The sequence below is a fragment of the Aethalodelphis obliquidens genome, unplaced genomic scaffold, assembly GCF_003676395.1.
Source record: "Aethalodelphis obliquidens isolate GAN/ISIS:26980383/991018 unplaced genomic scaffold, ASM367639v1 scaffold9, whole genome shotgun sequence".
NCBI classification, from domain to species: domain Eukaryota; kingdom Metazoa; phylum Chordata; class Mammalia; order Artiodactyla; family Delphinidae; genus Aethalodelphis; species Aethalodelphis obliquidens.
In genome coordinates, this window is record NW_020837953.1 from 11,207,152 (window position 1) to 11,231,616 (window position 24,465).

General features: G+C 37.3%; 1 protein-coding gene across 1 annotated transcript in view; it reads left to right on the top strand.

The window, feature by feature from the left end:
- The window catches only part of FAF1 (Fas associated factor 1), a 488,997-nt gene that overhangs the window by 416,693 nt on the left and 47,839 nt on the right, over window positions 1-24,465 (top strand). The window contains exon 18 of the mRNA XM_027108597.1: window positions 24,043-24,123. Coding sequence (XP_026964398.1) covers window positions 24,043-24,123 — 81 coding nt within the window. The remainder of the gene's footprint in view (window positions 1-24,042; window positions 24,124-24,465) is intronic.

The window sequence follows — 24,465 nt, forward strand, 5'->3', positions numbered from 1 at the left end:
TATCTTAGTGTTCTCCAAATAAAAAATTAAAGCCTTCTACTACTTCTAAAATCTTCTTAAGTGGCTATTGAGACTTTCCCAATGTCATAAACCTGAAAGGCACCTAAAGAAAATGTTAACTGAAACTCTCTTAAGGCAAATCCTTTAAAAAGATTCAGAGCAAACTGTTCATGTCTTAAATGCTACCTAAATTCCTGTCCTTTGGAGACAGTCATGTCCTTGATGAACTTTTCTTTCCCACTGGGAAATATATGGCTATCTTAGTGAGAAGGAATTTGGGAGCTGGAAGTACATGTGCATTCTACCTTTACCTTGAACTTTCATGCTACCAGTTTGAGGGCCTACCTCTGGTTGTCTTCGGAGAGCTTTTAAAAAAAAAAGTATGAGGGACAGTATTTTTCTTTAAGGAACTTAATCTATAGTTTGAAAGCTAAAGCACATCCTTACAAAAATAGACGTTTGTTATATGACTTAGAAGAATTCAGGAGTGCATTTTGAATAGTCAGAAGAGACTTTTCTGAAGAGGTAAGATTGGATCTGGTACTGGAAAGGACAGAAGAGTTTGCATGTGCAGAGGTAAGAGGAGAGAGCATTACAATGTGGAGAAAGTATGACCAAAGGAATAGTGTAAAAAAGTTGAAGTCACGTTGGTCCAGTTTAGATAAAACAGAGAGTTTGTATAGAAAGAATAGAAGGAAGTGAAATTAAATTGCCTATCATTAGTATTTTTAACAAGTCACCTTTGCCTTACGAAGTTACTTTTCTCTTATTTTTGTGCCTCTCATGGGGGATCGTGAGAATCCCTTGGCACCATTCTTACAGCTACAAATTTACCTTAATTCCAGTTACCCTATTCAGTTACTTATCATGCCAGCAAACAGTAATTGCAATATAGTATGAAAACACAGCAATGGCAATAAGTACAAAGTACAGAGGTGACACAAAGAATTCTTAGAGGTGGAAACATTTGAATATTAAAGCATGATATGTAGATGTTCACCAAGTAAACCACCATTAATTCATTTCTTTGGCCCCTAAATCAACACATTTTTATTAAGGACCTGGTATATGCCCTCATTTCTGCTAAGCACTAGTAGGTAGAAGGATGACACAGTCCTTTAGATGTTCAGTGACATGCAGACAAAAGGATCTCAGTATAATAATGTAATTCCAAGATGGAGATAGATGTAGGATGTTAAATCTGCCTATCAGGGAAATTTCTTTTAAGTTGAAACTTTTCTAAAAAGCAACATTGTAGCAGGTAGACTTGTAGGCAAGTGTCTTCCAGAAGAAAAAAAGGTACTTTCTAATAGATGGCTAGTTTGGAAGACTACATCATCAGCCAGAAGAGACACACATTATAATTAAATGAGGACTACTTGGTTAAATGGGCAGAAATATTCTAATTTCAGACTAGATATTTCACTTCAATGATAGCCATATATACCTCCCGTATCCTATTATACTCATCTATCTCTTTGCAGACCATTTTTACCATAAAGCACACTAAAGGTAGTCAAGGCGAAGAGGAGATGATTCTCCACACTCCACACTTCTAAATTTTTGTTCTTGTTAGAGGTTGTGTGTGTGTGTATGAGTTTTGAATTTTATTTTTTTATACAACAGGTTCCTATTAGTTATCCATTTTATACACATCAGTGTATACATGTCAATCCTAATCTCCCAATTCACCACAGCACCACCACCACCCCCCGGCCGCTTTCCCCCCTTGGTGTCCATACGTTGGTTCTCTACATCTGTGTCTCAATTTCTGCCCGGCAAACCGGTTCATCTGTACCATTTTTCTAGGTTCCACGTATATGTGTTAATATACAATATTTGTTTTTCTCTTTCTGACTGACTTCACTCTGTATGACAGACTCTAGATTCCTCCACATCTCTACAAATGACCCAATTTCATTCCTTTTTATGGCTGAGTAATATTCCATTGTATATACGTACCACATCTTTTTATCCATTCGTTTGTCGATGGGCATTTAGGTTGCTTCCATGACCTGGCTATTGTAAATAGTGCTGCAGTGAACATTGGGGTGCATATGTCTTTTTGAACTATGGTTTTCTCTGGGTATATGCCCAGTAGCGGGGTTTCTGGGTCATATGGTAATTCTATTTTTTGATTTTTAAGGATGCTCCATACTGTTCTCCATAGTGGCTGTATCAATTTACATTCCCACCAACAGTGCAAGAGGGTTCCCTTTTCTCCACACCCTCTCCAGCATTTGTTGTTTATAGATTTTTCTGATGATGCCCATTCTAACTGGTGTGAGGTGATACCTCATTGTAGTTTTGACTTGCATTTCTCTAATAATTAGTGATGTTGAGCAGCTTCTCATGTGCTTCTTGGCCATGTGTATGTCTTCTTTAGAGAAATGTCTACTTAGGTCTTCTGCCCATTTTTGGATTGGGTTTTTTGTTTTTTTGATATTGAGCTTCATGAGCTGTTTATATATTTTGGAGATTAATCCTTTGTCCATTGATTCGTTTGCAAATATTTTCTCCCATCCTGAGGGTTGTCTTTTCGTCTTGTTTGTCATTTCCTTTGCTTTGCCAAAGATTTTAAGCTTCATTAGGTCCCATTTGTTTATTTTTGTTTTTATTTCCGTTACTCTAGGAGGTGGATCAAAAAAGATCTTGCTGTGATTTATGTCAAAGAAGCTTCTTCCTATATTTTCCTCTAAGAGTTTTATAGTGTCCAGTCTTACATTTAGGTATCTAATCCATTTTGAGTTTATTTTTGTGTATGGTGTTAGGGAATGTTCTAATTTCATTCTTTTACATGTAGCTGTCCAGTTTTCCCAGCACCACTTATTGAAGAGACTGTCTTTTCTCCATTGTATATCCTTGTCTCCTTTGTCATAGATTAGTTGACTATAGGTGTGTGGGTTTATCTCTGGGCTTTCTATCCTGTTCAGTTGATCTATATCTCTGTTTTTGTGCCAGTACCATATTGTCTTGATTACTGTAGCTTTGTAGTATAGTCTGAAATTAGGGAGTCTGTCCTCCAGCTCCATTTTTTTTCCCTCAAGACTGCTTTGGCTAGTCTGGGTCTTTTGTGTCTCCATACAAATTTCAAGATTTTTTGTTCTAGTTCTGTAAAAAATGCCATTGGTAATTTGACAGGGATTGCATTGAATCTGTAGATTGCTTGGGGTAGTATAGTCATTTTCACAGTGTTTATTCTTCCAGTCCAAGAACATGGTATATCTCTCCATCTGTCTTATAGTTTTCTGCATACAGGTCTTTTGTCTCCCTAGGTAGGTATATTCCTAAGTATTTTATTCTTTTTGTTGCAGTGGTAAATGGGAGTGTTTCCTTACTTTCTCTTTCAGATTTTTCATCATTAGTGTATAGGAATGTAAGGCATTTCTGTTCATTAATTTTGTATCCTGCAACTTTACCAAATTCATTGATTAGCTCTAGTAGTCTTCTGGTGGCGTCTTTAGGATTCTCTATGTATAGTATCATGTCATCTGCAAACAGTGACAGTTTTACTTCTTCTTTTCCAATTTGTATTCCTTGTATTTCTGTTTCTTCTCTGATTGCCGGGGCTAGGACTTCCAAAGCTATGTTGAATAATAGTGGTGAGAGTGCACATCCTTGTCTTGTTCCTGATTTTAGAGGAAATGCTTTCAGTTTTTCACCATTGAGAATGATGTTTGCTGTGGGTTTGTCGTATATGGCCTTTATTATGTTGAGGTATGTTCTATGCCCACTTTCTGGAGAGTTTATATCAAAAATAGGTGTTAAATTTTGTCAAAACCTTTTTCTACATCTATTGAGATGATGATACGGTATTTTTTCTTCAATTTGTTAATATGGTTTATCACCTTGATTGATTTGTGTATATTGAAGAATCCTTGCATCCCTGGGATAAATCCCACTTGATCATAGTGTATGATCCTTGTAATGTGTTGTTGGATTCTGTTTGCTAGTATTTTGTTGAGGATGTTTGCATCTATATTCATCAGTGATATTGGTCTGTAATTTTCCTTTTTTGTAGTATCTTTGTCTGGTTTTGGTATCAGGGTGATGGTGGCCTCATAGAATGGGTTTGGGAGTGTTCCTTCCTCTAATTTTTTGGAAGAGTTTGAGAAGGATGGGTGTTAGCTCTTCTCTAAATGTTTGATAGAATTCACCTGTGAAGCCATCTGGTCCTGGACTTTTGTTTGTGGGAAGATTTTTAATCACAGTTTCAATTTCATTACTTGTGATTGGTCTGTTCATATTTTCTATTTCTTCCTGGTTCAGTCTTGGAAGGTTATGCCTTTCTAAGAATTTGTCCATTTCTTCCAGGTTGTCCATTTTATTGGCATAGAGTTGCTTGTAGTAGTCTCTTAGGATGCTATGTATTTCTGCGCTGTCTGTTGTAACTTCTCCTTTTTCATTTCTAATTTTATTGATTTGAGTCCTCTTCCTCTTTTTCTTGATGAGTCTGGCTAATGTTTTATCAATTTTGTTTATCTTCTCAAAGAGCCAGCTTTTAGTTTTATTGATCTTTACTCTTGTTTTCTTTGTTTCTATTTCGTTTATTTCTGCTCTGATCTTTATGATTTCTTTGCTTCTACTGACTTTGGGTTTTGTTTCTTCTTCTTTCTCTAGTTCCTTTAGGTGTAAGGTTAGATTGTTTATTTGAGATTTTTCTTGTTTCTTGAGGTAGGCTTGTATTGCTATAATCTTCCCTCTTAGAACTGATTTTGCTGCATCCCATAGGTTTTGGATCGTTGTGTTTTCATTGTCATTTGTCTAGGTATTTTTTGATTTCCTCTTTGATTTCTTCAGTGATCTCTTGGTTATTTAGTAACATTGTTTAGCCTCCGTGTGTTCTCCTTTTTTGTGATTTTTTTCCCTATAATTGATTTCTAATTTCATAGTGTTGTGGTCAGAAAAGATGCTTGATATGCTTTCAGTTTTCTTAAATTTACTGAGGCTTGATTTGTGACCCAAGGTGCGATCTATCCTGGAGAATATTCCATGCGCCCTTGAGAAGAAAGTGTAATCTGCTGTTTTGGGATGGAATGTCCTATAAATATCAATTAAATCTGTCTGGTCTATTGTGTCATTTAAAGCTTGTGTTTCCTTAGTAATTTTCTGTTTGGATGATCTGTCCGTTGGTCTAAGTGAGGTGTTAAAGTCTCCCACTATTATTGTGTTACTGTTGATTTCCTCTTTTATAGTTGTTAGCAGTTGTCTTATGTATTGAGGTGCTCCTATGTTGCGAGCATATATATTTAAAATTTTTATATCTTCTTCGTGAATTGATCCCTTGATCGTTATGTAGTGTCCTTCCTTGTCTCTTGTAACATTCTTTATTTTAAAGTCTATTTTATCTGATATGAGTATTGCTACTCCAGCTCTCTTTTGATTTCCATTTACATGGAATATCTTTTTCCATCCCCTCACTTTCAGTCTGTATGTGTCCCTAGGTCTGAAATGGGTCTCTTGTAGACAACATATATATGGGTCTTGTTTTTGTATCCATTCAGCAAGCCTGTGTCTTTTGGTTGTAGCATTTAATCCATTCACATTTAAGGTAATTATAGATATGTATGCTCTTATTACCATTTTCTTAATTGTTTTGGGTTTGTTTTTGTAGGTCATTTTCTTCTCTTGTGTTTCCCACTTAGAGAAGTTCCTTTAGCATTTGTTGTAGAGCTGGTTTGTTGGTGCTGAATTCTCTTAGCTTTTGCTTGTCTGTAAAGCTTTTGATTTCTCCATTGAATCTGAATGAGATCCTTGCTCGGTAGAGTAATCTTGGTTGTAGGTTCTTCCATTTCATCACTTTAAATATGTCATGCCACTCCCTTCTGGCTTATAGAGTTTCTGCTGAGAAATCAGCTGTTAACCTTATGGGAGTTCCCTTGTATGTTATTTGTTGTTTTTCCCTTGCTGCTTTCAATAATTTTTCTTTGTCTTTAATTTTTGCCAATTTGATTACTATGTGTCTCTGTGTGTTTCTCCTTGGGTTTATCCTGTATGGGACTCTCTGCGCATCCTCGACTTGGGTGGCTCTTTCCTTTCCCATGTTTGGGAAGTTTTCGACTATAATCTCTTCAAATATTTTCTCAGGTCCTTTCTCTCTCTCTTCTCCTTCTGGGACCCCTATAATGCAAATGTTGTTACATTTAATGTTGTCCCAGAGGTCTCTTAGGCTGTCTTCATTTCTTTTCATTCTTTTTTCTTTACTGTGTTCCGCAGCAGTGAATTCCACCATTCTGTCTTCCAGGTCAGTTATCTGTCCTTCTGCCTCAGTTATTCTGCTATTGATTCCTTCTAGTGTCATTTTCATTTCAGTTATTGTATTGTTCATCTCTGTTTTTCTTTAATTCTTCTAGGTCTTTGTTAAACATTTCTTGCATCTTCTCAATCTTTGCCTGCATTCCTTTTCCGGTGTACTGGATCATCTTTACTATCATTACTATGAATTCTTTTTCTGGAAGGTTGCCTATCTCCACTTCATTTGGTTGTTTTTCTGGGGTTTTATCTTGTTCCTTCATCTGGTACATAGCCCTCTTCCTTTTCATCTTGTCTATGTTTCTTGAATGTGGTTTTTGTTTCACAGGCTGCCAGATTGTAGTTCTTCTTGCTTCTGCTGTCTGCCCTCTGGTGGATGAGGCTATCTGTGTGTGTGTGTGTTTTAATGTCTGGCCAGATACAGGAAAATATCCTTAAAAAAAATTTTTAGCAGATTAGCAGAAACTATTTTTATTATTTTTTTAATATATTTATTTATTTATTTTTGGCTGCATTGGGTCTTTGTTGCTGTGCGGGGGCTACTCTTCATTGTGGTGCATGGGCTCCTCGTTGTGGTGGCTTCTCTGTTGCGGAGCATTGGCTCTAGGCATGGGGGCTTCAGTAGTTGTGGCAGTCTGGCTCAGTAGTTGTGGTTCGCAGGTTTAGTTGCTCCACAGCATGTGGGATCTTCCTGGACCAGGGCTCGAACCCATGTCCCCTGCGTTGGCAGGTGCAGTTTTAACTACTGCGCCACCAAGGAAGTCGCACAAAAACTATTTTAATAGAGGATTTGCTTCTGGAATTCTCACCTGTGCACATTGTTTTATTGAAGCAATTTACTGCTTGTGTGCTAAAATACTCATCACAGCTTTGCATAGCTTTGGGGACTTGGACTAGGGATGCTCATTACCCATAAGTTAGAAGGGAGAACGCTAAGGTGTCTGACAAAGAATAACTCTCATTCATTGCTCCTGGGAATACAAAATGGTTCAGCCATTCAGAAAAATAGTTTGACAGTTCCTCAGGAAGTTAAACATACACTTAACACATGACCCAGAATTTTTTTCCTAGGTATTTATTAAATCTAGAAAAATGAAAATTTATGTTAACACCAGAAGTGTACATGAACGTTCCTAAAAGCTCGATTCATAATTGCCAAAGCTGGAACAAAAATATCCTTCATTGTTCTTCAATTCACCTTCAGTGAGTGAATAAATAAATATACTATATTATATCCTCAGAAATCAAAAAGTAAGACATTATTGATATATACAGCAACTTGGATAAATTACAAAGGCATTATGCTTGGTTTAAAAAAAAAGTCAGTTTCTAAAGGTTATGTACTATACAGTTCTATTTCATATTTTTGCAAAGATAAAACTAGGGACAGGGAAACAATCAGTTGTTGCTGAGAGTTAGGATTCAGGAGAGGATGACAACAAAGCGATAGCACCAGGGATATTTTGGAGATGATGAAACTGTTCTGTATCCTATTTTGGTGGTGGTTACATGAATCTATACATGTGTTAAAGATATAGAAATGTACATCAAAAATAATCCATTTTACTTTATATTCACATTAAAAAATAAGATTAAAAGCTAGGAAAATCAACAGTCCATAGAATTGACTTTAAAATGGGCTTTATTAACACAACATTGTAACTCAACTATATTTCAATTAAAAAAAAATTTTTTAATTAAAAAAATATAAAATGGGCTTTAATGAAATTTTATTGCTCTTTTAGTTGTATTAACTTTTTTTGGATGCCTGTGATAGTAGCTACCATGTATTGAATCCCTACTCTTAGGCATAGGACTGGGCCATTTACATTTCTAGTATAAATTCTTCAAGACAGGTGTAATTATACCCATTTTACGGGCGAGGGCAGAGCATTAAATGACTTTCCCAAGTCAGATACTAATTGGGGGAAAAAAAATCTTATTTTATACATAGCATTTGGGATTGCACTAACTTTACCAATATGGAATGCAACCTTTGGAGTATCAGTACTCAAAAATGTGATGCAGTGGCTATTTGCATCACAATCACCTGGGTAACTTGTTTAAAATGCATGTTCCAGGACTTCTGATGTATTGAGACAGTTTCCAGTTTCCTCTTGTATAAAATGGGGGTAATAATAGTACCTACTTGATATGCATGTTTTTGTTGGTGGTGGTTTTGTTTGTTTTTGGCCATGCCACGTGGCCTGCAGGATCTTAGTTCCCTGTCCAAGCTTCAAACCTGTGTCCCCTGCAGTGGAAGCTTGGAGTCTTAACCACTGGACCGCCAGGGAATTCCCTTGATATGCATGTCTTGAAGGTTAAATAAGATAATACATATAAAGCATGCACTAGTGCCCAGGATTCAGTAAGCAGTATATAGATAAATATAATCTATTGTTACTTTTACCCTAGGCTGAACTGGAAGGAATTTTAGAGATCATTTAATCTTAACTTCATTCTGCAGTTGAGGAAACTGAGAGCTATATAAGTTATTTGCCCAAGATTACTTATTGAGTCAGACCTTTTGTTGTTGTTTCTCCTTTTAGTGTTATTTTCTCTTAATTGAAACTAAGTATTTCCCTTGTAATGGCACCTCCAGTATGTGTGGGGGGGTTGGGAGGAAGTATTTTCAAATGATTGTGAATTCTCACTTTTTGTTTTTAAATAACATTTTCCTTTTTGTTTTTTTCATTGAGGTGTAATTGACATACAACATTATATTCGTTTCAGGTATACAATATAATGATTCAGTATTTGTATATATTACAAAATGATCCCCACAATAAGTCTGGTTAACGTCCATCATTATATATAGTTGAAGAATTTTTTTTCTTCTGATGAGAACATTTAAGATTTACTCTCTTAGCAAGTTTCACAGATGTACTACAGTATTAGTTGCCACGCTGTACATTGTATCTCCATAACCTATTTATTTTACAACTGGAAGTTTATGTCTTTTGACTCTCCTCACTCAGTTTGCCTACTCCCCACCCGCTGCCTCTAGCAACCAACAGTCTGTTCTCTGTATCTATGAGCTTGGAGTTTGTTTGTTTGTTGTTTTAGATTCTGCATATAAGTGAGATCATACAGTATTTGTCTTTCTCTTTCTGACTTATTTCATTAGCATAATGCCCTCAAGTTCCATTCATATTGTTGCAAATGATGGGATTTTCTTATTTTTAACGGCTAAATAATATTCTGGTGTGTGTGTGTGTGTATAGGGAAAGAATACAACCTATGGAATCTGTTCACAGCATATATTGCAAGTGTGACTAAGACAAAGAACATATACTTTATAGCCCTGAACTAGTTTATTCATGCAAAGCAGTAGAAAGATTCAGCTTTGCAACCAACCCAAAGTATTTGTGAACATCTCTTCTCTGGGAAGGAAGTGATAGCTTCTATAAGGCTTTTAAATCCAAATAACAATTTAAATGCATAGCTATAGCTATCTAACTACTATTTACTAGGAGTCCGAACTCCAGAATTTCACTTTGAAAGTCAGGACCAGCCAGCCATGGATAACAATCCCTTATATGCTTAAGAGCCCTTTTTTACTTGCTTCTCAAAATAACAGCCTTCTGTCAAGAAAGGAACTAAGAAATACCTGCCCACTCACTCCCTCATTCCACTTTGGAGGAATTACCCATTCCCCATTCACGTGCTTTCTCTTTAACCAGTGACCATAGTTTAGCTGGTAAAATGCTTGCTCTGCTTTTCAGTCCAACAATAATTCTTTCAGTGCCTGACATGTGCCAAGCTACACTGGGTGACAGTTTCTGCCCTCAGAGAGCTTGCCACTTAATCTCTAAAAATGAAACCTCAGTACGTGAAGCAATTAGAGAATAATTAGGTTCAAACGAGGGAGAGATAGTTCACACAAGTGGAATGGAAGGAAGTTAGTTCAGAAGATTAAGAGATGAGAGTGGGCTAGAGGAACATGAAGAGAAATATAGTTTGAGTTAGGCCCTGGTTATCTGGAAGAGAGTCCTTGCTTGAGAATAGCTCACTGTCTCATAAGAGGCAACTATAAGTTAGTGGTTAAGAGCTCAAGGTCCCATATAGCCTGAATTCAAACCCTACCTCTGCCACTTAGCAGCTCTATAACCTTGAGAAAACTATCTTAATATCTTTGTGCCTCAGTTTCCTCAATTAGTAGTTACTTGATAGGATTAAATCAGTTGATACATGTAAAGTGCTTAGATTGGTACTTGGCATCTATTAAGTACTTTCAAAATATTTTCTATAATAATAACATATAAACTGAGTTTGGAAGAATGAGTAGGAAATAATCATTTGGATTAAGGAAGAAGTTCATTGAAAAAATGTGGAAGTGTGATAAGCTTGGAGATGTGAAATGGCTTGGGACATGTGGGAAATGAGAAGTAATTCAGCAAGGCAAGAAAGAGGTATTGGTAGAAGAAAGGGAGGAGAGAAAAGGCTAAAAATGTGCATTAGGGTCACACTGTACTTTTATGCTATGCTATAGAATTTGAACTTTAGACTGTGGGCAGTGAGTATTCATCACATCTTTTAAGTAAGAAGTTGACATAATTAGATTTGTAATTTAGGAAACTAATTATGATGGTTATGCTATTTGCTCATCACTTTGTTCATATCTTTATGATAGTACTTATTTTGGTGGTATAATCATCTGTTATTTTTTTCTTTTTGAGGTACAGTGCTTTTCAAAGTGTGGTCCATTGAGCACATATTTGTTAAAAGTACAGACTTTTGAGCTTCCATTGCTAGACCTACTGAATCAGAATCTCTGCAGTTGGGCCAGAGAATCTGTGTCTTCACAAGTCTCCTATCTAACAAGTGACTCGTTTGTATTTTAAAATCTGAGAACCGCTGGTTTAGTGGAAAGAACACAGGCTTTAGAAACAGATAGACCTAAGTATAAAAGCTGATTCAGTCCCATACAAGCTACACACTGTGGACAAATTATGTAGCCAGTCCGAGTCTCAGTTTCCCCTTAGTGACGTGGAAGTAATAATTGCAGTTTGTGAGGATGAAAAGAAACAGCATCTTGGGCTTCCCTGGTGGCGCAGTGGTTGAGAGTCCGCCTGCCGATGCAGGGGACACGGGTTTGTGCCCCGGTCCGGGAAGATCCCACATGCCGCGGAGCGGCTGGGCCCGTGAGCCATGGCCGCTGAGCCTGCGCGTCCGGAGCCTGTGCTCCGCAACGGGAGAGGCCACAACAGTGGGAGGCCCGCGTACCGAAAAAAAAAAAAAGAAACAGCATCTTGTAAAATAACTAACCCATAATAGGCCCTCATACATATTGCCTTCCTTTCCAATTTTATACATCTATCTCCTACAACTAGTGAGAGAAGGAAACCACATCTTACTTATCTTTTTTTTTTAACATCTTTATTGGAGTATAATTGTTTTACAATGTTGTGTTACTTTCTGTTGTATAACAAAGTGAATCAGCTATATGTATACATATATCCCCATATCCCTTCCCTCTTTCACCTCCCTCCCACCCTCCCCTATCCCCTCCCCCAGGTGGTCACAAAGCACTGAGCTGATCTCCCTGTGCTATGCAGCTGCTTCCCACTAGCTATCTATTTTACATTTGGTAGTGTATATGCGTCATTGCTACTCTCTCACTTCGTCCCAGCTTACCCTGCCCCCTCCCCGTGTCCTCAAGTCCATTCTCTACATCTGTGTCTTTATTCCTGTCCTGCCCCTAGGTTCATCAGAACCTTTTTTTTAGATTCCATATATATGTGTTAGCATACAGTATTTGTTTTTCTCTTTCTGACCTACTTCACTCTGTATGACAGACTCTAGGTCCGTCCACTTCACTACAAATAACTCAATTTCTTTTCTTTTTATGGCTGAGTAATGTTGCATTGTATATATGTACCACATCTTCTTTATTCATCTGTTGATGGACACTTAGGTTGCTTCCGTGTCCTAGCTATTGTAAATAGTGCTGCAGTGAATATTGTAGTCCATTTTTTTTTTGAATTACGGTTTTCTCAGGGTATATGCCCAGTAGTGGGATTGCTGGGTCATATGATAGTTCTAATTTTAGTTTTTTAAGGAACCTCCGTACTGTTCTCCATAGTGGCTATATTAATTTACATTCCCACCAACAGTGCAAGAGGGTTCTCTTTTCTCCACACCCTCTCCAGCATTTGTTGTGGAAAACATAGGCAGAATACTCTACGACATAAATCACAGCAAGATCCTTTTTGACCCACCTCCTAGAGAAATGGAAATAAAAACAAAAATAAACAAATGAGACCTAATGAAACTTAAAAGCTTTTGCACAGCAGAGGAAACCATAAATAAGACAAAAAGACAACCCTCAGAATGGAAGAAAATATTTGCAGATGAAGCAACTGACAAAGGATTAATCTCCAAAATATATAAACAGCTCACGCAGCTCTATATCAAAAAAACAAACAAACCAATCCAAAAATGGGCAGAAGACCTAAATTGACATTTCTCCGAAGAAGATATACAGATTGCCAACAAACACATGAAAGGATGCTCAACATCACTAATCATTAGAGAGATGCAAATCAAAACCACAGTGAGGTGTCACCTCACACCAGTCAGAATGGCCATCATCCAAACCTCTTAATCATTGTTTCCATTCCCTAACATAAAGCTTAACGTATATAGTAGGCGAGCATAAATGTCTTATAAATGTGTAAGTGAATGAATGGATGAATGGATTTTATAGGAAGGGACTGGAAGTTAGGAGACCTACTAAGAGACCAATGCCATAGTCTAAGCGAGAGATGACCAGGGTCTGAACTGAGACATCATGCTTGAAAAACGTTCAGATTTCATCCTACATTACCAGGCAGATAGGTAGATTCTCTCTGGATAGGTTTAGCTTAACATAAACTCTCTCTCACAAGTTGGCCCACTCCCTCTAAAGCAGACACTGAGATGACAGTTCATCATTTGAAACCCTGCCACTAAAGAAATTAGCAAACCAGTCTTAAATCCAGCTTTTCAACTCACTCCCACATACCACTTCTATCCAGATGAAAAATAATCTTTTCTAAACATCTGCACCGGAAATTCCAGAGACTTAACATTCTAGCAAAGCAAGACAGTCTTAGTTAGGACTTGGAAGTTACTTGCTACATGTGAATTCATCTCTCTGTTTTCATAGTCCTGCAGTAGGACTGTGATAGATAACAAGATACAAATATCTTGAAATTTCTCTGTTTAAAACTTTTGATAACTAGATTTTTAAAAATAACCAGTTTGTCCATCATTTAGGCTCTGTCCTTGATATAACAGGTATCAAACCTATTCTTTCAGGTATATAACCTGAAAGAATATCAAGTGTCAGGTTTGCCATAATCCTTATTTCACCGTTTTTGAACACTAGCAGGTCATTAATGATTTTACAGGCAGATCAGTTTAACAAATATAAACTTATAATGCAGATGTCTGGTGGAGCCAAAATGCTCATTCATTGTTCTGTTTTTAAGGATCTAGGAAGTACCAGGCACTGCTTGGGATTGGAACTAGGGATACAGAGATAAACAAGGAAAAGTCTCTTCGATTTGCTTAGGGTCTAAAGAGAGAAATAGACATGTAAATAGATGATGACAACTCTACAGGATAATACAAAGCTGGAGGTACCTATCCATTCTATACCATCTTGCTCTTCTAGGTGGAGAGTCCGTTGGTAATGAAATAAACTAACCCTGTATCTGTTTTTTCTATTCAGTTCATTCAGCAAGTGAAAACAGTTTAGTCCCAAGAAAATCATTCCATAACCATTCCCTACACTGATTTAAGGACTATATTTGCAGTGTTTGGAAGGAAGAAAATTTAGAGAGGGAGAAACACAATAAGTGTATAGGTTGAAGAAAGGTGAAATGGCAGAAAGAGCTCTAAATGAGGTAACTGGTGGCCTACATTTTAACAAGCTGAGTGACCCTGGAAAAATCACTTGAAGTTTCTCAGTCGCAATTTCCTCATCTCTAAATGGGGATCAAAGTCTCTTCCTGGCCAACCTCATTATTGTGAGTATCACATGTGAAAGTGCTTTGTAAACTTTGAAATATAAGACTTTAAAGGATTAAAAGTCTTAGATAAAGATATAGGCAGGAGGATATTCATTAATACTTACTACATTTTTCTTGCAAATACTTGGTTAATGGTAGCTTTTTAAAAATTTTATTTTTCTTTATTTTTGGCTGCGTTGGGTCTTCGTTGTGAACATGAGCTTTCTCTAGTTGCGGCGAGCGGGGGCTACTCTTCGTTGCGGTGCGCGGGCTTCTCATTGCAGTGGCTTCTCTTGTTGTGGAGCACAGGCTGTAGGTGTGCAGGCTCAGTAGTTGTGGTTTGTGGGCTCTAGAGCGCAGGCTCAGTAGTTGTGGCACACAGGCTTAGTTGCTCCACGGCATGTGGGATCTTCCCAGACCAGGGCTTGAACCCATGTCCCCTGCATTGGCAGGCAGATTCTTAACCACTGCACCACCAGGGAAGCCTAGTGGTATCTTTGATTAACAAGGAAGTGAGAACACTTTTAACACCATGGAAACCACAGTGATAAATTAGGCCTAGGGCCAAGGAATTCGTTCTTACCGCAGAGAAGATGAGGCCTTCTAAGTCATTCCTGATTCTATTAACAAAATGATCATTCCTTTCAGTCTGGAACCTTAGTCCATTTCAGAGCACTATCCCACCATGTGTTCTTCTATTTAATTCTCACAGCCCAGGTCACTCGAAAATAGAGCAAACTTAAGGGTTTGTCCTGGGCCCTCATACTAAAAAGCTTCTCTCCTCTGCAACTTAGAATGTGATTACGTAAAGGCAGACCAAACATTTATAGAATAAGCAAAGTAGGTTCACCAAATAAATAGACAGGAAAAATATATGTAGACAGAGAGGTACTTTTATGAAATTTAATATTTCAGAAAAATCAAAGTAGTCTTAAGAAAAATTAGAATTTGGTCAGACTTCTGAATACACTTTAATATTGCTTTTCTTCTAAATTACATATGGTGCATAATCTCTGCTTAGGACCTCTGATGTTCTTTTTGGGCCCTGGGACATCTGTCAGAACCCTGGTACATAGACTTGATAGGGTACAGCAGTCAGCTACGGAACAATGGGAAGATGCTTCAGAGACCTGAGACTCGTGTCCATATAATTATTCGTGAACCTTCCCCTGTTTACCCTCCTCTACCACTGCCAATTTACCTATCAAAAAATGATGCTGTTAATGAGGAATGATTTGCCCCAGGGCCTCCCCAGGCAGTCCTTGGAAGAAATTCAGAGAAGTTAAACTGTTCGGCCTGAGGTTACACATCTAGTTATTACAAGGAAGAGGATTAACATTACTAGGATGATGATGATGGTGATGATTATTAGGGTAACGTTTATCAAATGCCCATTGTGCTAGGTGATATGTATTCATCATTTCATTTCATCCTTCCAGTAATCCAACGAGGAGGTAGTTTTCCTGTTTTGGAGATAAAATTGTTCAGTGTTGAAAGAGTTCAAAGAAGTTGCCCAAGGGCACAGAAATTAAGCGGCAGACCTAGAATTCAGACCAAGTTGAGTTGTTTGTGTTTGAAGCTGTACTTTTTCCCTGTACTGTTTTGCCATCAGGATGGAACAAGGACTAGAATCCAAGCTGTTTGGCTGGAAGATGAATGTCCTGGACACAGTACACCATGGAGGCGATGCTACCAGGCAGTACTTCTTTTGAAGGCCAATTTAACACATTTTTTCAAGCAGTGCCCTCATCATTTATACTTCAAGTATAAATATTCTTCTCCCTTTTTACACTGTAGAGTGCTTTGTTTTTATTTAATTCTTAGCTCTGTAATTTGATACTTGGTTTATTTTTAGGCGAAATCCAGGTAACATAAAATGAACCATTTTACAATTACGTGGTGTTTTGTACATTCACAGTGTTGTGCAACTACTACCTCTATCTAGTTCCAAAATATTTTTATCACCCCCAAACCCATTAAGCAGTCACTCCCCCAACAACCTCTGCCCCCCACCAGCCTCTAGCAACCACTGTGCTTTCTGTCTCTGTGGATTTGCCTGTTCTCGATATTTCATACAAATGCAGTCATACAATATGTGACTTTTGTGTCTGGTTTTTTCACTTAGGTTCCTTCACATTGTAGCATATATCATTACTTCATTCTTTTTATGACTGAAATATATTCTATTGTATGGATATATCACATTTTGTTTATGCATTTGTTAATGGGCATTTGGACTGTTTCCACTTTTTGGCTGTTGTGAATAATGATAGGATGAACATTTGTGTACAGGTATCTATTTGAGTCCCTGTTTTCAGTTCTTTTGGGTATATAACTAGAAGTGGATCACTGGGTCATGTGGCAAATCTGTTTAACTTTCTGAGGAAGCACCGAACAGTTTTCACAGCATCTGTACCATTTACATTCCAATCTGCAGGTTACGAGGATTCTCCACATCCTCGCCAACACTCATTTTTTCTCTTTTTAAAAATGATAGCCATCGTAGTGGATAAGGTGGTATTTCCTTGTGGTTTTGATTTACATTTCCCTAATAATGACTAATGTTGTTGAGCATCTTTTCATGTGCTTGTTGGCCATTTGTATATCTTCTTTGGAGAAATGTCTAATTCTGATACGTTAAAATATGAGATACTATTTAAATGTTTTGTAAACAAGATTATCAGAACAGCCTGTGGCCTGAGAATTTTCAAAAATAAGATCTTAAATATCTGAACTCCAATTCTGTCCCAATTAGACCATAAGGTGGAGATCTGAAAAAAAAAGGGGGGGGTGCTTTTTACCTCCCAAATACTAAAGAAGAAATTGAGGCAGTCTTACATCTTTTTGGTGCCTAATGAATTAGCCCCTTAAGAATAATTTAATAACTAAAATCTCTGCTTCCTCTGTTCTCACACTGACCAGGTATTTACTTAGAAAATAAAATGATCAATTTAGCTTTAGAGGCAGGCTTTGAAAACTTGGCTTTAAATGATTAAATATTTGAATTATTTTACTTTTTTCTTTTTGACATCACTGAATCTACAAAATTGCTAGGGATTGGTTTATCTATTTTAGTGACTCAGGAAGAGTCAGTTAACTGTCCTCCCAGTTCAATTCAGTCCACATTTGTAGAATATCTACTATGTGCCAGGCACTGTGCCCAGTCATCACATGAAGAGTCCCCTGAAAAGAAATTTGTCACCCTTGCAGATTATGTTACAGAAAGAAGATAGTCATGGAATAATCTAGCACCCTACACAAGAGGATAATTTTCCTCAGTAGAGCTATTTTCTTATTCCCGTCCTGCCTATTATTATTTCTCTCAAGGCTTCTAGGTATGTTATAAATCTCAGAACCCAAATTAGGGTAATGGTAGCAAGAGGGAAGTAAAACAAGAGCATTTAGCTTGCAAAGGCTTTTGGCCTTTTTTGAGGTCCATGACAGTTCCTGGAGCAGATACCTTAGCTCCCTTTCCCTTTCTTTCTTCTTTTATGTATAGTCACCTCTTTTCTTTCCTCCTTCCCTCAATATATCTGAGGATTATATATGATAATAATGTAGTTAGAAGAATGCCTGGCATATAGGAAACATTCACTGAATGTTAACTGCTATTATTATCTATCAAGTGCCAACTTGGTAGTGTTCACTTATGCTGGAAATTCAAAAATTAATAAAACAGTATTCCTGCCCTCAGTGCTCAGTCTACTCTGAGAGAGAAATATGTAAATATATGATTAAATAATACAGTGTGAATTGAACACAGAAGTGAAACCATTCAACCCAGGGTGAGGTACCTGTGAATGCCTAGACACTTAAGTTGAGCCTGAAAGATGAGTGTGATTTTGCCGAAGGAGGAGTGGTGAAGAATTTTCCAGGCAAAGGATAAAGGATATGCAAAGGCAGAGAAACATGCAAAGGCTGGTCTGTTCAGGGAGCTGTGAGAGGGCTTGTATGGCTAGAGCATAGAGTATATGGAAGGGGGAAGTGGGTAATGAAGCTGATAAAGTAATTGAGGGCACCTGTGCTAGGAAATTTAGACTTTATCCTGAAGGTGTGGGGAAATCATTGAAGGTTAGGAAAGAGGAGTGTTATGATGTGATTTTCATTTTAGAAAGGTAATAAGTCTGACACTATGCTTTTTTTTTTTTGCGGTACACGGGCCTCTCACTGTTGTGGCCTCTCCCGTTGCGGAGCACAGGCTCCAGACGCGCAGGCTCAGCGGCCATAGCTCACGGGCCCAGCTGCTCCACGGCATGTGGGATCTTCCCAGACCCGGGCACAAACCCGTGTCCCCTGCATCGGCAGGCGGACTCTCAACTACTGCACCACCAGGGAGCCCTGACACTATGCTTTTAACAATAGAAATTTGATAACAGCAGGATATAACTACAAAATCTCCATAAAAATACCCCACCCAAATCATTTGTCCCTTTCTTTTAGATGAAATTTAAAACACTTTAAAGTAGGACTAGTTTAACATATGTCTTTCCTACAATATCTGGCCCAGTGATTACTCATAGTAGATGTTCAACAGAGTCATTGCCTAAAACTAAGCCAAGGTACCAAGTGGTGCAGAACAAAAAGTTCTATACCTAAGCCTCTAAGACAGATGATTAGTTCACATGTGTCTAGAGTTAGACATCATTCCTCCACATTTCCTAGATACCTGGAAACCTGTCCAAGTATGTAATTCTCTTGCATTCTTACATTTAATCAAATTATTTTTATCTATGATATGAACTCCCTTTCAAGACCTCTTATTGTTAGCCCATGTAAAATTTGAAATATGCTGCCACGAGACCTTTGACTGTAAACCTTTCATACTGATGTCGGAGCTAGTTTGTGGCTTCTGATTTTTTTGTATGTAATAAACAAATCAGTTACTCTTTCCATCTGAGCTTTTACTGAAGCTCCCCCTAGGCTTATGAACTTTAAAATCTCATTAGGATTTTATTCTCTACTTACCAGAAGTTAAAAATTAAAAAGGCTGAAACCAACATTTATAATGATTTTAAAGGGTCAGCAGACATTTTCTGTGAAGTGTCAGATAGTAAATACTTTCTACTTTGGAAGCCATATACTCTCTGTCACAACTATTCAACTATGTCATTGTAGCACAGAAGTAGCCATAGATAATTCATGAACAAATAGGCATGGCTATATTCCAGTAAAACTTTATTTACAAAAATAGTCTACAGGCCAGCTTTGGCCCAAAGACCACAGTTTACTGACCTGTGATTGAAAGTAAGCTTCCTCCACCTGTCTTATCTGTCTATCTTCAGGAAGGAATCCTGACTGGAGAAGTGGCCACAGAATGTAGTATTTAGATTCTATCAAACACCATTACATCATCTCTGTTGCATGCGTGTACACATACACACACACACACATCCCAAAAAAATCTCCAGAGCATTTAGCTTGACTTTCCATGTAAAAAGGTAGGTCCTGGTCCTAGTATTTAACTATTTTTCTGCACCAGAGTGGATGAACTTTCCCCATTTATGGCTTTCCTGCAGGCAAAAATAACATCCCAACCACTTGTCACTTAAGCAGTATACATTACTTTTAAGCAAAGCTTCTTAAGCAGTGCTTTGCTAAATTAAATGTGCATAGGAATCACCTGGAGAATTTATTAAAATTCATATTCTGATTCAGTCAGTCTCGGGTGGAGCCTAAGATTCTACATTTCTGACAAGCTTCCAGTTGATTTCAGTGCTGCTTGTTCTTGGACCACACTTTTGTTAGCAAGGTTCTAAGTACTATTTCTGTTATTACAACCCAGTCATCCAAGGTCTTACCACTGGATCCACAGAATCAAGAGCTGGTCTTCTTCAGGTGAGGTGGCATTCAAAGCTGTGTTTGACTATGATGACTTCAGTCAATTTGTTTGTTTATTCAGTTTGGTAGTTTCTATAGAACTAGAGGTTACCATTTGAAATGGTCCTTGGCCGCTTATTCTTATCTTTCATCCATACTGGAAAATTCGAAAACATTATCTCTTTGAGTATTGCTCCATTCTTTATATTCCCTTCTAGGGTTCCTAGCAGATGCATGTTAGGCACTCTGATTATATCCTCCATGTCCACTTAACTTCTCTATTATACCTTATTTCTCTGTGTCTCTCCATGTTGCAATTTAGGTAGTTTCTTCAGATTACTTCCACTTTATTAATTCTCTCTTCACCTGTGTCCAAGCTGCTGTTTAATCCATACATTAATTTTTTCAGTATTATTAATCACTTATTTTCTAAAGCTATATTGAAGTATAATTATATAAACTGTACCTATATAAACTGTCCAATTTTAAAAAGTTTTGACATACGTATACACTAATAAAATCTTTACCACGATTAAAATAGTGAACATATCCATCACTCTCAAAAGTTTCCTCATGAACCTTGTAATCCCTTTCTTCTGCGTCTACCTCCCAACCATTCAAGTCCCATGCACCCACTGATCTTTCTGTCACTATAGATTTATTTGCATTTTCTCAAGTTTTATGAAAAATTGAATCATACAGTATATACTCTTTAGTCTGACTTCTTTCACTCAGCATAATTATTTTGAGGTTAATCTGTGCTGTGGCATGTATCAGTAATTCATTCCTTTTAATTGCTGAGTAGTACTCTGTTGTGTGGACATACAGCAATTTTACAAATTTTTTTTGATTCTAGTAATATTTTTTTAATAGAAGCAGAATTCACATAGCATACAGTTAATTATTATAATGTGCATTATTCAGTGACATTCTGTGTATTCACAATGTTGTGCAGCCAGCATCTAGCAATATTAACAATGCTACATTTAAGAATAATTTAACATTTGCATTACAATTTTTTGCATGAGTGCCTTTTTAAAAACAAGTTAAAGAAAATACAGCAAATAGCTCAGATTACACAATATTGTTCTTTCAGATTAGCTCATCTCTCTCTCTCTCTATTAAACGGTGGCCTGCCTCTATAACCCCACTACTAGTGTGATGCCTAAAGTAAAATTGGTGCTTATTGAATATTTGTGAGAAGGAAAGGAGGGAAGAGAAATAGAAGAGAGAGAAGTGGGGAGGGAAGGAAGGAAGTTAGCTGGTTCAAGAAGTCCTCTCACAACAGGTGCCACATTTTGTGGCAGGGATCCCTGTATTTAATGGCCTTTCGTATCTGCAACAGTCTGTTTTAAAACAGAGCTGTTTACTTAGAATGCTTTTATTACAAACTGTATTTGTGCTCAGAGAGGGCTTCCAGCTGTGGTAGCTTTTAGAAGGTCCCTTTGTGTGTGTACATAGTGTCATAACGGGTCATTTCTGCCCAGCCAGTCAATTTCATTGACTCAGATAGGGCCACTTTATGAATGAGCTATATCATTTTCCTCCTTAATTTTTACTCTAGACAATGAATGTTTTATGCCTGGAAAGACGGTTCATTTATTCAACAGATGCTTATTAAATACCTCCCAAAAGCTAGGCATTGTGTGAAACACTTGGAATACAGAGGTATGAAATATAGACAAGATCCCTGCCTTTATGGTGCTTACAGTGTCATGGGGGACTCTCACATTAAATAAATAATCATATGATAATTGATACAATTGTGATAAACGTTTTAAAGGGAAAGGACAGAATGCTACAAGAGAAATCTAAACTAATTTGGAAAGGTGGAGTCATGAAAGTATGTTACAATTAAAATCCTAAGCATCTTAAATATTTCCCTACTTGAAATGTAAAAAGATAAGATTACTCCCATAGGTTGTTGATAATATTAGGAATATCTAAATTTGGAAAGATAGAGTTGTTCAGAGAGGCACAGTTTCCTTAAAAATTCAATTCTTTAATTTAATAAATGACTGAAAAGGGAGACAGTGTTTACCCAAGAACACACAGCTTGCTACTAGCAGGGCTAGGAGTTGAACACAGGTCTTCTAATCTCATTACCTCTCCTTGGTGACATAAAAAAATGAAGACATTATACATCAACTATAGATCAGCCATGGCCAAATGAACTATTAAGTGTCCAGTCTGTACAAGCTTGTATATTGAGTGGCCAAAGGTGCTTACAGAGTAAATGCAAATGCAAATATAAAGAAAAACATACAGAATATGTCCTATCAGGCTGATTGTATCTGGTCATAGTAAAACTGTAGTATATAGACCAAAGTAGGAAATACCCAGTTGGAATCAGTGAAAATATCTTTAAAGGAAGATGCTTCTGTTGCTTTAAAATAAAAATACTAATAGCTAAGTACGTCTCCAAGTAGGAGTTTTTAAAACCTGTTTTTATTCATGTGTCATATTACATGACACGTAAATTATCCTGACTACTTTGCAGCCTAAGTGGTCTCTCAGGTTAAACATTGTTCCTGATATTTTGCCCCAACATATAATTTCTCTGGCATACTCTTTTATCACAGATGGTATAGCAATTAGCTTCAGGCCAACAACATCTAATTTTTCCTAATTTTTTATTTGAAAGATTAGGAATCAATGAAATGCTACTATTTATACCAGAAATTGTGGACTTAATGGAATCATTGAAACCAAAAGGAGTATGAGGCTTCAAGGAGAAGGCCAGTCTTGAATAGATATCAGAGGGAGTACCTAAGACAGTCTGAGCATACACTCAGCCTGAGCAAGCATATATTGAACTGAGGAGACAAAAAGAAAGAATTAAGTTAAACTATATGAAATTTCCATTTTTATAGGTCAAAACCAGTCAGATATCGGTAACTTATGTATGATTCAGCCTACTGTGCAAAATGACCAGAAAGGGGGCTTCCCTGGTGGCGCAGTGGTTGAGAGACCACCTGCCAATGCAGGGGACACGGGTTCATGCCCCGGTCCGGGAGGATCCCACATGCCACGGAGCGGCTGGGCCCGTGAGCCATGGCCGCTGAGCCTGTGCGTCCGGAGCCTGTGCTCCGCAACGGGAGAGGCCACAACAGGGAGAGGCCCGCGTACGGCAAAAAAAAAAAAAAAAAAATGACCAGAAAGGGAACCTATACTCTAATGTCAACAGGTGTGGGTATTTATTAAATTTAAGGACATGTATATTGGCTATACTCCAGAATTTAACAAATAAGAAATTCTGGTAGTTGAATTAACTTTTAATTTTATATGAAATCACAATTTAAATGTACACAGATGGCATAATCACTTCAGACACTAAAAATATTCTAAAAGATCTTCAACTTAGATAACTTACATTATCCACACTTCATGAGTGTGAATGTTGTGGGGATATACTTATTTGATAACCAAGCTTTAGTGGTGTGATATGGACTAAAGTTAAGCAGGGTATTGTGCTTTCAGCCTCTTTCTGTGCTGACCAGATTACTTCCTAGTCCTTTCCTCTCTCCCAGTCCTTAGTCCCAATGCTGATAATCTCCAAGTTTATCTTAGAAAAATCAGGAGTAAAGGAGAAGGGAACTAATCAGTGAAAATGAACTAAATGTCAGGTACTTTGCTAGACAGTTTATATATCATTGCATTCAATTCTCACAACCCTATGAGACAAATGTTATTTCTTTTTTACAGTTGAGGAAACTGAGACCTAAAGAGATTAAATAACTTGCCCAAGGTCACACAATTTGTAAGTGGTAGACTAGGCTTCAAACATTCTTATTTTCACTATCTACTGTGCTACTCACCTTATTATTTGTTAGCTTATTTATATTGTACACTTTAAAAGTGTCTTGTTTAATTATAATAAATTTACACAGGAGTAAGACAAGGGGATTATTATTGTTGTTTTCTTTAAAAACAGTAATGTGGTAAAATGCCTTTGAATATTTTCCTTTCTTTTAAGGACGAACGAGAAGCCAGAGAAAATGTGAAGAGAGAACAAGACGAGGCCTATCGCCTTTCACTTGAGGCTGACAGAGCAAAGGTAGGTTTGGTCAGGGGACTTCTGGGATAAAGAACTCAATCCTAAATAGTCTTTCATTATTTAAATGCCAGCCCTTTAATCATTTTGAAACCTAAGAGAGTTGGGTTTGCAGTGGAGAAAGCTAGTTTCAATTAACAGAAAGAATATAATTCTGCCTCAGGTTCTTAAAGCATGGTTCATTTTGACAAGATAAATTTTTTCAAGAATCATGAGAAGTGAAAACAAAAATGGGCCTAGTGTTTACTTCATTTGTTTTTAATCAGTCTGTGGTAAAATCTAGCAATGTTTAAAAAGCTCTTCAGGTGATTTTAATGTGCAGTCAGGGTTGAGAACCACTGACTT